Source organism: Macaca mulatta, chromosome 15 (assembly GCF_049350105.2).
Source record: "Macaca mulatta isolate MMU2019108-1 chromosome 15, T2T-MMU8v2.0, whole genome shotgun sequence".
Lineage (NCBI taxonomy): Eukaryota > Metazoa > Chordata > Mammalia > Primates > Cercopithecidae > Macaca > Macaca mulatta.
In genome coordinates, this window is record NC_133420.1 from 37,741,388 (window position 1) to 37,755,309 (window position 13,922).

At 43.5% G+C, this 13,922-nt stretch overlaps 1 protein-coding gene across 15 annotated transcripts in view; it reads left to right on the plus strand.

Moving 5' to 3' along the window:
* Positions 1 to 13,922, plus strand: part of CDK5RAP2 (CDK5 regulatory subunit associated protein 2) — a 191,452-nt gene that overhangs the window by 117,103 nt on the left and 60,427 nt on the right. For 12 of the 15 annotated variants that reach the window (XR_013405629.1, XM_015116954.3, XM_028834907.2 and 9 more), the window contains 3 exons: positions 593 to 765; positions 5,341 to 5,758; positions 11,118 to 11,349. Coding sequence is in view for 14 of the 15 variants with exons in the window: in XM_015116954.3 (XP_014972440.3) it covers positions 593 to 765; positions 5,341 to 5,758; positions 11,118 to 11,349 (823 nt within the window). In the remaining variant the exon portion in view is untranslated. The remainder of the gene's footprint in view (positions 1 to 592; positions 766 to 5,340; positions 5,759 to 11,117; positions 11,350 to 13,922) is intronic. The other 3 variants (XM_028834908.2, XM_028834909.2, XM_077968191.1) reach the window with 1 other exon arrangement.

Sequence of the window (13,922 nt, forward strand, 5' to 3'; positions counted from 1 at the left end):
TGGGAATTAGGAACTCTCTACCTTCCTAATGAGAAAGATCAAAGCCATGTTAAATCGTATGTGTCTGTAAAGAGTAAGTCAGCTTTCTGATACATAATAAGGAGGATACATTGCAAGAAGAATATAATAAGCACTCAAATCATTGTTAATGACATGGGTTCCCTACTCTTCTTAGAAAGAACTTTCAAGGAGTGGGCCGTAGGGGTGGGAGAATGCATTTCCGGTGTGCACCTGTAGTGAGTAAGACAAGTAACCTGAGGTGGTCTCATTTCATTCTCCTAAGAACCGCGGGAGGTACCATTACTACCCCCATTTTATAGGTGAGGAAACTGAGGGTGAGGAGAAGTGATGTAAACATCTCTATCCTCTTTCTAGAACATCTCCCTGCGTTAAAGTGAGTACGTGCGCACCTGCGTGCCTGTGTCTCTCTCTCTTCCTCCTTCTCCTCCCCCTTTCCTTTTCTGTTTCTCTCTGGCTCAGTGTGTCTGGCTTATTTGCACTTACTCACTCACCCTGCATCTCCATCCTCTCTCCACACACCCGCTTCCCTTACTCCTTATTCTATTATTTGACCAAATACTTTTATTTGCAGATTACGAAAGACCTTTCCAAAGGAGGCTGCAAAAATGGATACTTAAGGCACACGGAGCCTAAGATTTTAGAATCCGATGGGGCCCACACACCTGGCTGCCTAGAAGAAGGCGTGTTCATAAACCTGCTTGCCCCTTTGTTCAATGAGAAGGCCACGTTGTTACTGGAATCCAGGTAGACATGAGGCCCAGACATTCCTTTGTTTCTCTAGTTCTAGGGGAGAACAAACTCATTTTGCTAAATGGGTTTAGATGATGGTGCTGTGTAATTTACCTGAGAGAGCTCCTGAAATGGCTTGGAAGGAATCTTGCCAGTCATGCAATTAAGTAATTAGGCTGCATGCTAGTGGCTGTGAGGGGACGTCAGCAAAGCCTCATGTAAGCCCATTATAAAGAGGAGAAAGGAAGCTTTCTTTGAGAATTATTCCTGGGAGCCCCAGAAAGGACTGCCTTGCTGTCAGCGAGAGGAATCAGCCCTACCGAAATCTCTCCCAGTTTCGACAACAGCTTAAAAAATATCATTGTAGTTGTGATTCTGCTGTTTTTGTTGAGCTTGAATTAAAGTTCTCTTCTCATTGTATCTGTTGGGAGCCATTCCTATGTGAGGAGATACTACAGGTTGTTTTCCTTAAAACAAAAAAGGAGAAATATTCCGTACATTTGTGTTTTTTCAATTAATCCTTTGGGAGTAATTTTTTCCCCCTTTCATGTTCTTCCTAGTCCATCCATAACAGCTGCTTGGGCTTTGGAACCAAAAAGAGCTGTCTTTTTATCTCTCAGTGCCTCAATTTATCTGATTACTTCTTAGGGTTGCTGTGGGGAGTAAGAAAAAAACAAGAAAAATGGCTGGCGTGTGGTGTGGTGCGTGTTCAATAACAGTTTTCAGTTCTCCTCCCGACTAGGTAGAGAAATGGAGCAGTAATGATTGCCCATGACTCTTGACAAGAGCCAGGAACACCAATATTTCTTGTATCATTGATGGACTAAGCCTTACGGGCGTTTCTTCAGCGGAAAAATGGGATTGAAGCACTCTGTTTTTGTGAGCTCAGCAAGCCTGACTCCTCCCCAATCCCTGACGTCTGTCCAATATTTTTCTAGCATGAGTCTTCTTGGAAGACATGCTCAGTGGCAGTTCTGGCTTATTATCACAAGTAGTTAGATGACCGTAGTAGTTAGTGCTTGGGAAATGGAGGATTTCCTGAACATCGTGATCCCTAATTTTACTTCAGAGTTAAAAGACACTTTTTGTGTGAGGGCCATGTGGGAATGTACTTGGGTGATGTGAATCAGGGAGAGTGCAGTGGGCTGTGGTAGGAGCGTGGTGAATTGGGCGGTCGGGGGAAATGCTTGCTTCTGGCAATGGAAGCGTTTCAGTCCCAGCTGAAATGGGAGTCAGAAAGGTCTGGAATCTCAGCTTTGCTCTGCCACTTGGTTGGGGGATCCTGAACCTTTATGAGCCCATTTATTCATCTGTAAAATGGGCTTTTAAAGAATCCCCCTCTCACAGTCTTATTGTGAGGATTCAGTGTATTTAGAGGATTTGGCACATGGTAAGTGCTTAGGAAATGTCAATTCCTCTTCCCTTATACCTTCCTCACGGCACAGATGCCCAGGAAGGGGATATAAACAATATTTGGGCTCTGAGAAGTCTCTTGGACTGAACCATTGAAAAGGTCTGGCTTACAGTTATAGCTTAATGAATCTGCTGTTCAGATTTCTAGCAAAATATTGAAATATTTTATTTAATAGCACCACCACTTTAGTATATTATAATGGCCTCTCTCACCACCTTTTACTACCCATGTGTAAAGTATTTTTCCTCGGTTTTATTGTGTTGTTTGGTGGTGAGTAATGGTCTTCCTTTGGCTAGCCAAATAACAATTGTCATTATTTTTTATCTATATTAAAAAGGCGAAGGAAAGGAAAATTTAGTTTAACATCTCCTGAAGCTTGAAATGCCAGAAATATTTTGAAAGTCTGGGTTTACTGTAGTTTGAGGTTGTTTCTGTTGTCTAGATAATTTCACATTAGAGGTGAAAAATGTACCATACGTTTAAATTTTGTTGTTAACCCCGTTTTGGTGTGCTATAGCTATTTAAATGGAGTTGACTCTGCCCCCATCTAGATAATAGAAATCTGGATATGCAGAGGGCCTTCTCCCTCCCCTCAGAGGGCTCAGTGGGAAAGATAACACAGGGGTGCCTGTCATTGCCAGTGGCAGCAAAGATCGGAGGAAGGGAAGGTCAGAGTATGTTAAAGGAGTTGTAGAGTACAGCCTGACTGTTTCACAGGGTTTCTAGAAATAGAACAGGTAGTAGAAACCAAAGTGAGAAGAAAAAAGAGCTAACACCAATGAGGACCTTCTGTCCCCTTCTTTTGCTGACTGCCAACCACCTCACCCAGACCTGCATTTTCTTTCTCCTGGGAGTTAGCAACAGCTTTCCAGCTGGTCTCTTCTCTCTACTTCCCCCATTTATTTTCGCATAACTTTCTGTCCCAGTTTCATAACTCTGTCTTCTTATGATCTTTTCCCTTTAGTTTTTAGATGATTTAAACATACTTATTTAAAAATCTTCTTCAGATTGCTTTATTGTTTCTGTTTCCTCAATTGTGAAATCTTTCATTAGGTTGTTGTCTTTTTAATAGCCCTCTTCTTACAGCTGTGGGTTTTCTCCCCTGTTTCTGATCTTTGGATACTTTTATCTTGATTTTTGAGCCCTATAGTGTACCTTACACTGTTTTTTAGGTGTGCATATTTTGCAATCATTACTCTGTGATTAGACCAGCATGAGGGGAGCTCGTCTGTGTGTGAGGCCTCTCTGTCCATTCTCTATGCAGCAGCAGCCAGAGTCACCTTTCTTGATTTTTTTTTTTTTTTTGACACAAAGTTTGGCTCTATTGCTCTGGCTGGAGTGCAGTGGCACGATCTCAGTTCACTGCAGCCTCCTGTGTTCAAGCCATCCTCCCACCTCAGCCTCCCGAGTAGCTGGGACTACAGGCACATGCCATCATCCCTGGCTAATTTTTTGTATTTTTTGTAGAGATAGGGTTTCGCCATGTTGCCCAGGCTGGTCTCGAATTCGTGAGCCCAAGCTGTCTGCCTGCCCTGGACTCCCAAAGCGCTGGGATGATAGGCGTGAACCACGACGCCCAGCCTGGAGTCACCTTTCTGAAGCACGTGTGTGACCAGCCCGGTCCATTGCAAGGCCTTTCAGTGGCCTTCCTTTTTTTTTTTCTCAATGTGTTGTACAGGACTCTTCATTTCTTCCCTGCCCATCTTTCCAGCTCACCCCTTCTTCGCCACTTGACTCTGTTCCTGTTGTTTTGCATGCTTAGACTGTTCCATTTCCCCTCCTTGAGGCTTCCATGCTTAGACTGTTCTCATTGATGTTAGAAACCCTCCGCTGTCGTTCTCTCTGCCACCCCCAGTCTGGGGCACTCTGGGATGGTTGCCCTGTAACCCTCATAATTTGTTTACATATGTTTCTCTAAAACCAGTCCATGTCCTCCTGGGACAGTTTTATATCCCCAGTGGCCACTGCAGTGCCCAGCACAAGAAACACACAAGGGAGTCTTCTTGAGTTACTCCACCTGAGCACCATTCCAGGTGTTTTACATGCTGGCTTAGTTTTGCTTCCCTGGAAAGCAGAGCCTGAGATTCGGATTAGAGTATAAGGGATTTGTTTGGGATTTGACATCAGGGAGCAGGAATGAGGGCTCAGGGGAGAGTAAGACAGGAATGAAAGCAGAACCAATAAGGGTGCAGTAATGATCTGGTTACTGCTGGGGACCCTCTAAGGGACTGTATATTACTGTGCCTGTGTGGTCCGTCTGAAGGATGGGAGACTGGGACATTTACGCAACAGCTGTCTTCTCCCACTGGTTGAGAGTTTCCCCAGAAATGGAAACTGTTTCACACTTCCACACTGCTTTACTGGCTTGCTCATAGAGCTTTGGAAAAAGCCCCAAGGCAGCAGAGATGTAGAGGGTGTTTGAGGTGGGACTGTGTCTATGGGAACTGTCCACGCAGCAGCAGCTGAAGTCAGAGGTGTGCCAAGGGTATGTGACAAGGAGCATGGAAAGTATCTGCTGCCTATACACTTATCTCCTTTAATCCTCATAGCTGTCTTGTGGAGGAATACTTATCTTCTTTTCAGAGAATTGCGGAGTTAGAATATGAAGGGATTTGTATCTGTCTTCAAAACCAATGCGTTTTCTACTATGCCTGTATACAGATACTCCTTCATTACCACCTCTTTGTTAAGCACCCATTGTGCACCAAGATGGATTAGGTCATCGATGGACTAGCCAGGTTGGCCAGATTAGTCTAAAGCCATACATGCTCCTGGATATAGAAATGGGGCCAGGGCTAGGAGGTTGGCTGGCGGGGTAGAGTCAGGGAGGACCCTGTAATTGTCATGGACACCTTATAATCCTGTTTTTTTCTACCTGGGCCCAGCCTGCATTCACATATTCATGTGACCCAACCACTTGCTGTGTGCCTTGTGTCAAATTAATTCTACTCTTCTTATCCTTGAAATGACATGGTAGTACCTGCCTTGTTTGGTTGCTGTGAGGTTACACAGGATAAAATACTGGATGTGGGTCCTGGCACGTTGTGGGTACACACTGTATTTAGTTTTGATGGAATCTGGGCAACAGTAGGTGGGGATAACTTGGGTTACTGGCTAGGGGACAAGGCCTAGCAGAAAGCTTGATTCTTCCACTTCCTTCCCTTTTGGAAAAACAGGCCAGACCTTCTGAAAGTGGTACGAGAACTGCTTCTGGGACATCCGTGCTTGGCAGAGCAGGATGTTTCTGGAGAACACCTTGGTGGTAAAACAGAGAAGACACCCAAGCAAAAAGGTGAACTTGTCCATTTTGTCCAAACCAACTCATTTTCCAAGCCACATGATGAACTGAAGTCTTCTTGTGAGGCCCAGCTAGTAAAGGCAGGCGAAGTGCCCAAGGTGGAGCTGAAAGATGCCTCAGTGCAGACTGTGGCCACGGAGGGCGACCTGCTCAGAACCAAGCACGAAGCAGTGAGAGAGGCTTGGGAAGAGAAACCGATCAACACTGCACTCAGAGCAGAGCATCGGCCAGAGAACCTGCCCGGGGTGCCTGGGTGGCAGGCTGCCCTCCTTTCCCTCCCTGGTGGGACCAATAGAGTAAGTTTTTCCATGTATTAATTATGTACTTACTTTATACAAACAAAAACTTTAAAAATCACCTTTAATCTTACCACTTTCTTCCCATTTATATGATGAGAATGTCCAGTGTCTCTCTCTGCTTGCACTTACCCTAGCCTCCACCCAGAGCTATGTGTCCTCACTGACCTTCCCCTGCCTCTCCTTCCCCTCACTCCCTTTGTCTGTCTTCCTCCATCTCAGCCCTATCTAATTTATCTGTATATTGTGACATTTATGTGTTTTCCTTAGAAAAAACACATGTGAAGTCTTGTTTATACATCTGTCTATAGCTGTCTATCTCATGTTATGAGGAACATCTTTCCTTGTAATGGCTACATAAGGTTGCATTGTGAAGATGTCCCAAAATCTATACAATTTTCATTGTATTGATGAACATTTGCTTTTGCAGGTTGCAGTCAAATGGTCATAACCTGACTTCAGGGATAGGGATGAGAACCTAGGTTTTATCTTGTGCAGACTTTGTGTAGGAGAGGTATTATTCTGAGGGCTTCCTCTATAATCTTTTATCCTGACAACACTCATCAAAGATCTGGAAGCCACACCCCATGTTCCTGTTGTTAACCAGTGGTTGAGCTGAGACTCCCACTGTACCTGACTGCACAGCCACACCCTTTCCCTGGATCAGGCTACCTTCCAACCCTTGTGGTGTGAAATGATAAAGTCTGGGTTTGTTGAGTGAATGTTTGCATGTTGATTTTCCTTCAGCTTATATACTGTCTCTAAGCCCTGCACATCCTGTCAAATATGCCAGATTGTTAAAACCAGGTTCTTTTGGCAATGTTTGATTGGACCCTTATGAAAATCCTCTTGAGGTCATGGCTTGAACCCCCCACCCCTGCCACCCTACGGCCAAGAATCCCCATAGAAGGGAGATGTGTTCTGGGAGAGAAGGAAATAGGTCGTGTTTCTAATAGTGGTTCAGTGAAGGCTGTTGATATTCTTGTTTCTGATGGGTGTTTTGTATTTGAGAAATCAACTGTACACACTGCTTTATAGCATCAGAATGGAGAATTAAGTTTATTTTCTGACCACTAAATTACTGCTTTTGCGCATACAAAAGAGAGTTAGATATATCATTAGCAAAATTGCTTTTGATTGTTTTAAATTATGCACCAAAACTGTAATTTCTAGAAAAGGGTTTTCTAAAGATATCAGTAGAGACCAGAGAGAGAGAGAGAGACAGAGAGAGAGAGAGAGAAAGACAGAGAGAGAGAGAGAGACTGCTGTTATATTAACGGTACTAGAAATGCAAATTTGTGCAGTTTGGCTAGAATAGAAGTGCTCTCATCTGCCCCAGCTCTTTCAGTTTGTACCTGTATATCAGGAAAACTAGGTGTCTTTTGTCTGTTTGGTTTTTTTGTTTGAATTTTTCATTGTGTGAGAGATGTTATTCTGTGTTCAGGAAAACTGGAGAATTGAATGGACTTAATTTCCCCCAAATATATTAAAATAGATATTTTTTTAGTTTGAAATTATTCCTCTTGCTATGTCTTCAAAAGGAAGGAAACCGTATTTGTTTATTATTTTTAGTATCTGTCAGGGATTGTGCTTGATACTCTGTGTGTGTCTGTGTGTATATATATACATATATATATAATCTCACTTAATATTCTCAACAAGAATATGAATTTGGTAGGTATTACTTACATTTTACTTTTGAAGAAATATTGGCTCAGAAAACTGTCCAGAGTGACTTAGCTGGTAAGTGGAGTGATAGGGATATAAACTAAAGTCTGGTTTTAGGTGCAGACAGAGATACTATAAACCTGCCTTTCTCTGGGAGAGAAGAGCCCTCCCATCACCACCATGGCCTCCAGTCTATGCAAAGTAGAAGGAAATTTAATGATATTCTTTGTGGTCTTTGGTAGTTAAGGAGTTGATAATCCTATGGCTTACCTCTTTTAATAGGAGACTCTGATACCCTGTTAAAAGGAATATCACTGCAGCCCGAGGGTAAGACAAGGGGACCAGATATCCTTCCAGTTGTTTAGTTAGAGAGACAAGGAGACCAGGTATCCTTTCAATTGTTTAGTACAGACAAGAGGATGGACTTTACTGATATACATGTGTTTGCATTGGGCCTAGCCACTTACCTGCTTTGAGTCTTTGGCAAGTGTCTAGTACAGTACCTTGTACGTGGTAGGAGCTTGGAGTGTGTGAGTTCCTGTTTCCCTTCCATTCCTAAGGAAGAAGTTCCAATGTGACATCTTTAATAATGTGGTAGGTGGGACTCTGTTCAGAGTCCATAAGGTAGCATTTTGTGTGGTGTTATTTTAGAACGAGCATTAGGTTGACTGACGGCAGTCTTCCAGCTTGAAATTGGCTTTGGCATTTGTGCACTTGCAGATATCTTTTCTGCTGCCATATGACACACAGATTTGGATCCAGGAATAAAGATTGGTGGAGGACCAAGCAAATGATTGTTGTTTTCCAGCCCTCTTTGCTGAGGCGTCCACCTCCTCCCACGTGGTCTCCTTTTGCCACCTCAAACTGTTCTTATCCTTGAACCTACTCTCTCCTCTTACCTGAAATTTCAGAGCAGAAAGCATCTCACTTTTCTGAACTGAGCACTGGACCCTGAAGAGCTAGTCTTAGGTCTGACTCTTGAACCTTCTTGCACTGTGACATTGGACTAGTTGTTTGACATCTCAGTTCTTCATCTGGAAAGTAAGCATGATAACGTCTCTTATCCTATGAGTTCTTGGAGTGCAGAGTTCACTTCAGGATTATGGGAAAGTGTGCTTGAAAGCATTTTGTATCCTAGAATGTTCAAGAAGGGGCCCTTACTCTTCTTTCCTTCTTAAGAGACCTCAGTGATCTCATTTCTTGGGTCCCAAATATTTTCTGTTTTCTTCTTGGGTTCCTTCTCCTCTGCTATTTAAAAACTTAAAAAAAAAAAAAGCCTTATTAAGATTTAATTCACGTATCATCCAATGCATCCCTTTAAGGTATACAATTCAGTGGGTTTTTTTGTTTTTTGTTTTTTGTCTATTGTACAATTTAGAGTTGTACAACAGTTTTAGAACATTTTCGTCATCCCAAAAGAAACCTTGTACTCATTAACAGTCACTTCCTGTTTCCCCCCAACTGGCCCACCCCAGCCCTAGGCAACCATGAATCTACTTTGTGTCTCTTTTGATTTGCCTATTCTGGATTATTTTATATAAATGGAATCATGCCATACGTGGTTTTTGGTGACTAGCTTCTTCCACTTAGCATACTGTTTTTGAGGTTCATTCACGTTGTAGCATGTGTCAGTACTTCATTTATTTTTATTGCCAAACAGTATTCCATAGTGTATCCATATGGATATACCGCATTCATTAGTTGATGCACATTTGAGCTATTTCCACTTTTGGTTGTTAGAAATAATGTTGATATTCATCTACAAATTTGGGGGTGATAATGTTTTTATTTCTCTTGAGTATATACCTAGGAGTAGAATTGATGGGTAAGATGGTAACTCTGTTTAATCTTTTTGAGGAACTGCCAGACTGTTTTCTAAAGCGCCTGTACCCTCTTTACATTCTCACCGGCAGTGTGTGAGGGTTCCAGTTTCTCCACTTCTTCATCAACACTTGTTGTTGTCCTTTGATTATAGCCATCCTAATAGGTATGAAGTAGTGGTATTTTATTGTGATTTGATAGACATTTTCCTTGGTGACTAATGATGTTGAGCATCTTTTCACATGCTTATTTGCCATGCACATATCTCCTTTGGAGAAATGACTATCAGAGTTTTTACTCATCTTTTAATTGGATTGTTTTTATTATTGAGTTGTAGTATTTCTTTAAATATAGTCTGGATTTAAGTCCCTCTGCCCAGCTTTTGAATGTTTAAAATTCCCCAGTTGAAAGAGACCCCCATTTGGCCTCTTAAGTTATTGTTTATATGTTCATTCCACAAATAGCTGTTGAGTACCTACTGTGTACTAGTTCTTATGCTAGAAGCTATACAGAGAGTATGGCCAAGATATGCAAAGCCTCTTAACCCTGGAGCTTACAGGTTGGTGCAGAAGATAGACAAGGGACAGATAATTTCACAGGCATTTAATTAAAATGATAACTAACGTTCTCTGAGGGGATATGTAGAGGACAGTGAGTGTGTAATAGGGAGCTCTGCCTTGGTCTTAGAAATCAAGGCCCATTTTCCTGAGGAAGGCCCATTTGAGCTGAGTCTTAATGAATGCTATTAGAGTTAGTCGGGGAAGTGGGAAGGAGTGAGTGTTCTGGGCAAAGGGGTTGGCATATGCTAAGGTCCTGAGGTGGAAGGAAGGCATTTTGAGGGACCAAGGTCATTGTTGTTGAAGAGCAGGGTAAAGTGGAAGGGGGTGTAATTTAGGCTGTAGGTCCTGCAGGACTTTGTAGGTTGTGGTATGGACCTTGACCTTTGTCTTGAGAGAACTGGGAAGCAATTAAAATAGTTTTAGGCAGAAGAGAGGAGTAGTAGGTTTGTCTTTTTGCTGTAGCATGGAGAGTGGCTTAGAGAGGGCAAAAGTGGACGTGTGGAGACCACCCAGGAGGCTGTTGCCATGACTTAGGTGAGAACTAACAGCATCTTGGAGTTGAGTGGTAGCAGTGGAGGATGAGAAGTGTTGAAAGAATTGAGAGACAGCCTGGGACTTGTAATTAATGGACCCTGATGAATGGTGAAAGTGGGTGACAAGAATAAAGGGAAACTTAAAAATTATTTCCATGGTTCTAGATTGTGTAGTAAATGGATAGTCATGTGATTCACCAAGACAGAGATTGTTGAAGTGGCATAGATTTGCAGTGGAGGCATGGGGTGATGAAGCTGAAGAGTTGAATTTTCAGTTGACTCTGTAGTGCCCATAAGTCATTATGAATGAGGATGACTGGGAGTTCTGAGCCTGGGAAATATCCACTGGGTTGGCAACTTAGTAGCCACCGAAGTAAGGGGTGATTCTGGTGGACTAGCAGGGGTTGATAGGCCAGATTAGATTAGACTGAGGAATGTTTGGGAAATGAGGAAATAGATAAGGAGCAAAATAACATTTCCCAGAAGATCAAGTTGGAAGAAGAACTGCCATTTACGGAGCGTCTGGATTGTCCAGAGAGACAATGGGCCAGGGCCAGGAGGGTGGCGAGGAGAAGCTTGGCCCTTGATGATCAGGGGAGGGACCTGCCAAGATACAAGCTCTTTGGCTGGTGGATAAACATAGCTGCCATTATAGGACCGAAAAGTCTGGGCAGCCAGTTCGAATTCTGTTTTATAAGGCTGGCATGAGAATGTTGACTGTGCAACCAAAGGAAGTGTGTTCAAAGTGTATTCATTGTTGCATATGTGTGTTTTCAGGAGGCTAAGAAGTCCCGCTTGCCAATCCTAATAAAACCATCCCAGTCATTAAGAAATACATATCGTCTCCCTGCCACCCAGGAGGTGGTGACGCAGCTGCAGAGCCAGATCTTGGAGCTGCAGGGGGAGCTGAAGGAGTTTAAAACTTGTAATAAGCAACTTCACCAAAAGTTAATTCTGGCTGAAGCAATGATGGAGGGGAGGCCAACGCCCGACAAAATGTTGCTGAATGGTAAGCACCAAGAAAAATGTATTCCCTGTGAGCTAGACAAACGGCTCGATAGAAAACTGCTTGAAATGTCAACCTTGTTGTTTAGAATTGCAATAAGTTTGAGCATAAATTTCATGAATTGCAGTGATTAATCTTGACTCTTGACAAATGCACAACAGAGGGAACACAATAAGGAGAATGAATCCATTGCTTTCATTTTACTCTGGAGTCTGGATAAAGGGAACTTGTAGTGCTCATAGGTCTGAGGGAGCACTGCTGCCTTCACTTAGGATTCTCTGCAGATGCCCCAGTTGTGTTTGGCTTTGTCTGTGGACGCCTCTGGCGTGTGACGTCAGAGGTATGCAAGTGAGGATCTACTTTGCAGAGTTCTCTGGAATGTCCAGGCCAACTTGGGGCTAATTCCAAACCTTACTAACCTTGTGTCTTCCACTAGAAGTGATCCACTTCCCCACCCTCTTTGAACCTGCTGGCTCTGCTCTCCTGGGAGGCAAGACAACAGAAAGCCCCTGGGTTAAAATGTCCCTAAATAGTTAGGATCCAGAGACTTGGAGGAAATGTGTCTAGTGGCGTCCTCTAGTCTAGGACAGTGGTGCTTAGAGATTTTGGACCAGTAACCCTTTGAGAATCTGAAGAAAGCTGAGGGCCCTCCCACAGAATGATGCAGGTGAGCATATAAGTAGCATTTTACATCATTTTCTCAGGGCTCATGAATCCACAAATGTGCACATGTTGACTCCTAATTTTGAACTTCTATAAGCAGATGGCAGCAGCACCATAACAAGAACAACAAAAGTAACCTTTTATTTATTTATTCATTTCCTCTGTGTGCCAAGCACTATTCTAGGCACTGAGGAGAGGGGAGTGAACAAAGCAGATGAAGTCTGTGTCTCTGTGTCTAGCTTACATTCTTGTGTGTGTGTGGGGTCGGGGGGAAGACAGAAAGCTGATAAGCATACGTATAACATGGGAGAAAATAAGTGCCATGGAAAAGAATGAAGCAGGATTCGGGTGTGGGGAATGTGGAGGAGGGGCAGGATTTGCTCATGTCACGAATGCTAGAGAGCCCCGGTGGTGAAATGGCATTTGAAGGGAAACAGGGGAAATGAGTGCTCTAGTCATCTTGGGAAGAAGGAAAAAGGCAAAGGCCCTGGTGCTGCTGTGAACAGGGAAGATGAATGAATAGTAAGGAGGCTAATTGTGTGGCTGGAGTGGAGTGAGGAAGCGGGAGAGTCATAGAAGATGAGGTCCGGGAGGCAACAGATCAGGCAGGCTCTCAAAGGCTGTCCTAGGACTCTTTTACTCGGTAAGATTGGAAACTTTTGGAGGGTTTTGAGCAGCAGAGTCATGATTTGACTTGAGCCTTAAAGTAGGGGTTGACAGGGTGGGCGCAGTGTCTCATACATGTAATCCCAGCACTTTGGGAGGCCAAGGCGGGCAGATCATCTGAGTTCAGGAGTTCGAGACCAGCTTGGCCAGCATGGTGAAACCCCCGTCTCTACTAAAAATACACAGTTAGCCAGGCATGGTGACATGTGCCTGTAATCCCAGCTCCTCAGGAGACTGAAGCAGGAGAATCGCTTGAACCTGGGAGGCGGAGGTTGCAGTGAGCAGAGACAAGAGTGAAACTCCATCTGAAAAAAAAAAAGAAAAGTAGGAGTTGACAAACCACAGCCTGTGGGCCAAATCCGGTTCACTTCCTGTTTTTGGAAATAAAGTTTAATTGAAACACAGCCACACCCATTTGTTTGCATATTGTCTGTTTGCTTTTGTGCTTTGATGGCAGAGTTGAGTAGTTACCATAGAGACCCTATGGCCTGAAAAGCCTAAAGTATTTATTATTTGACTTTTTAAGAAAGGTAGTCCAACCTCTGCTTTAAAGGATCACTTTGGATATGAACCTTTGGAAGGATGGAGTTGTCATTCACTGAGATGAGAAAGACTGAAGACTGCATGAGAGGCAAGCATGAGGGGGACATTAGGGGTCTGGTTTGGACATTTGAGATGCCTGTTGACCATCCCTGTGGAGATACCAGATAGGCAATTGGAGACAGATGAGTCTGGAGTCAAGGGCAGAGGTCTGGATTAGAGATACAGAGTTAGGAAATGGCAATATATTGGTAATATTTGAAGCAATATGACTTGGAGCCATAGCAACCAGGTCCAGGAATTGAAACTGCGGCTCTCTAGTGGTTAAAGGTTGGACCAGAAAGACCAGCCAGTGAGGTAGGAGGGGTCCAAGAGAGGATGACTTCCCAGAAGCTGAGTAAGGAGGGGATTAGCAGTGTCAGATATTGCTATAGGACAGGTAAGACAAGGACTGAGGATTGACTTTGGGATTTAACAATGTGGAAGCCATTGGTGTCCTTGAAGGGAGGCTGTTTCCATGGAGTGGGTGGGGTCTGATTGGCATGGGTTCCAGAGAGAGAATGCAGGAGAGAGATTGGAGACAGCAAGCATAGACAGCGCTGAGGAATTATACCGTAAAGCAATGTAGAGAAGGAAGGTGGTTAGGAGCCACATTGTCACCAAACCTCAGGGGATTCAGTGAATCAGGGGACCATGGATGATTACAG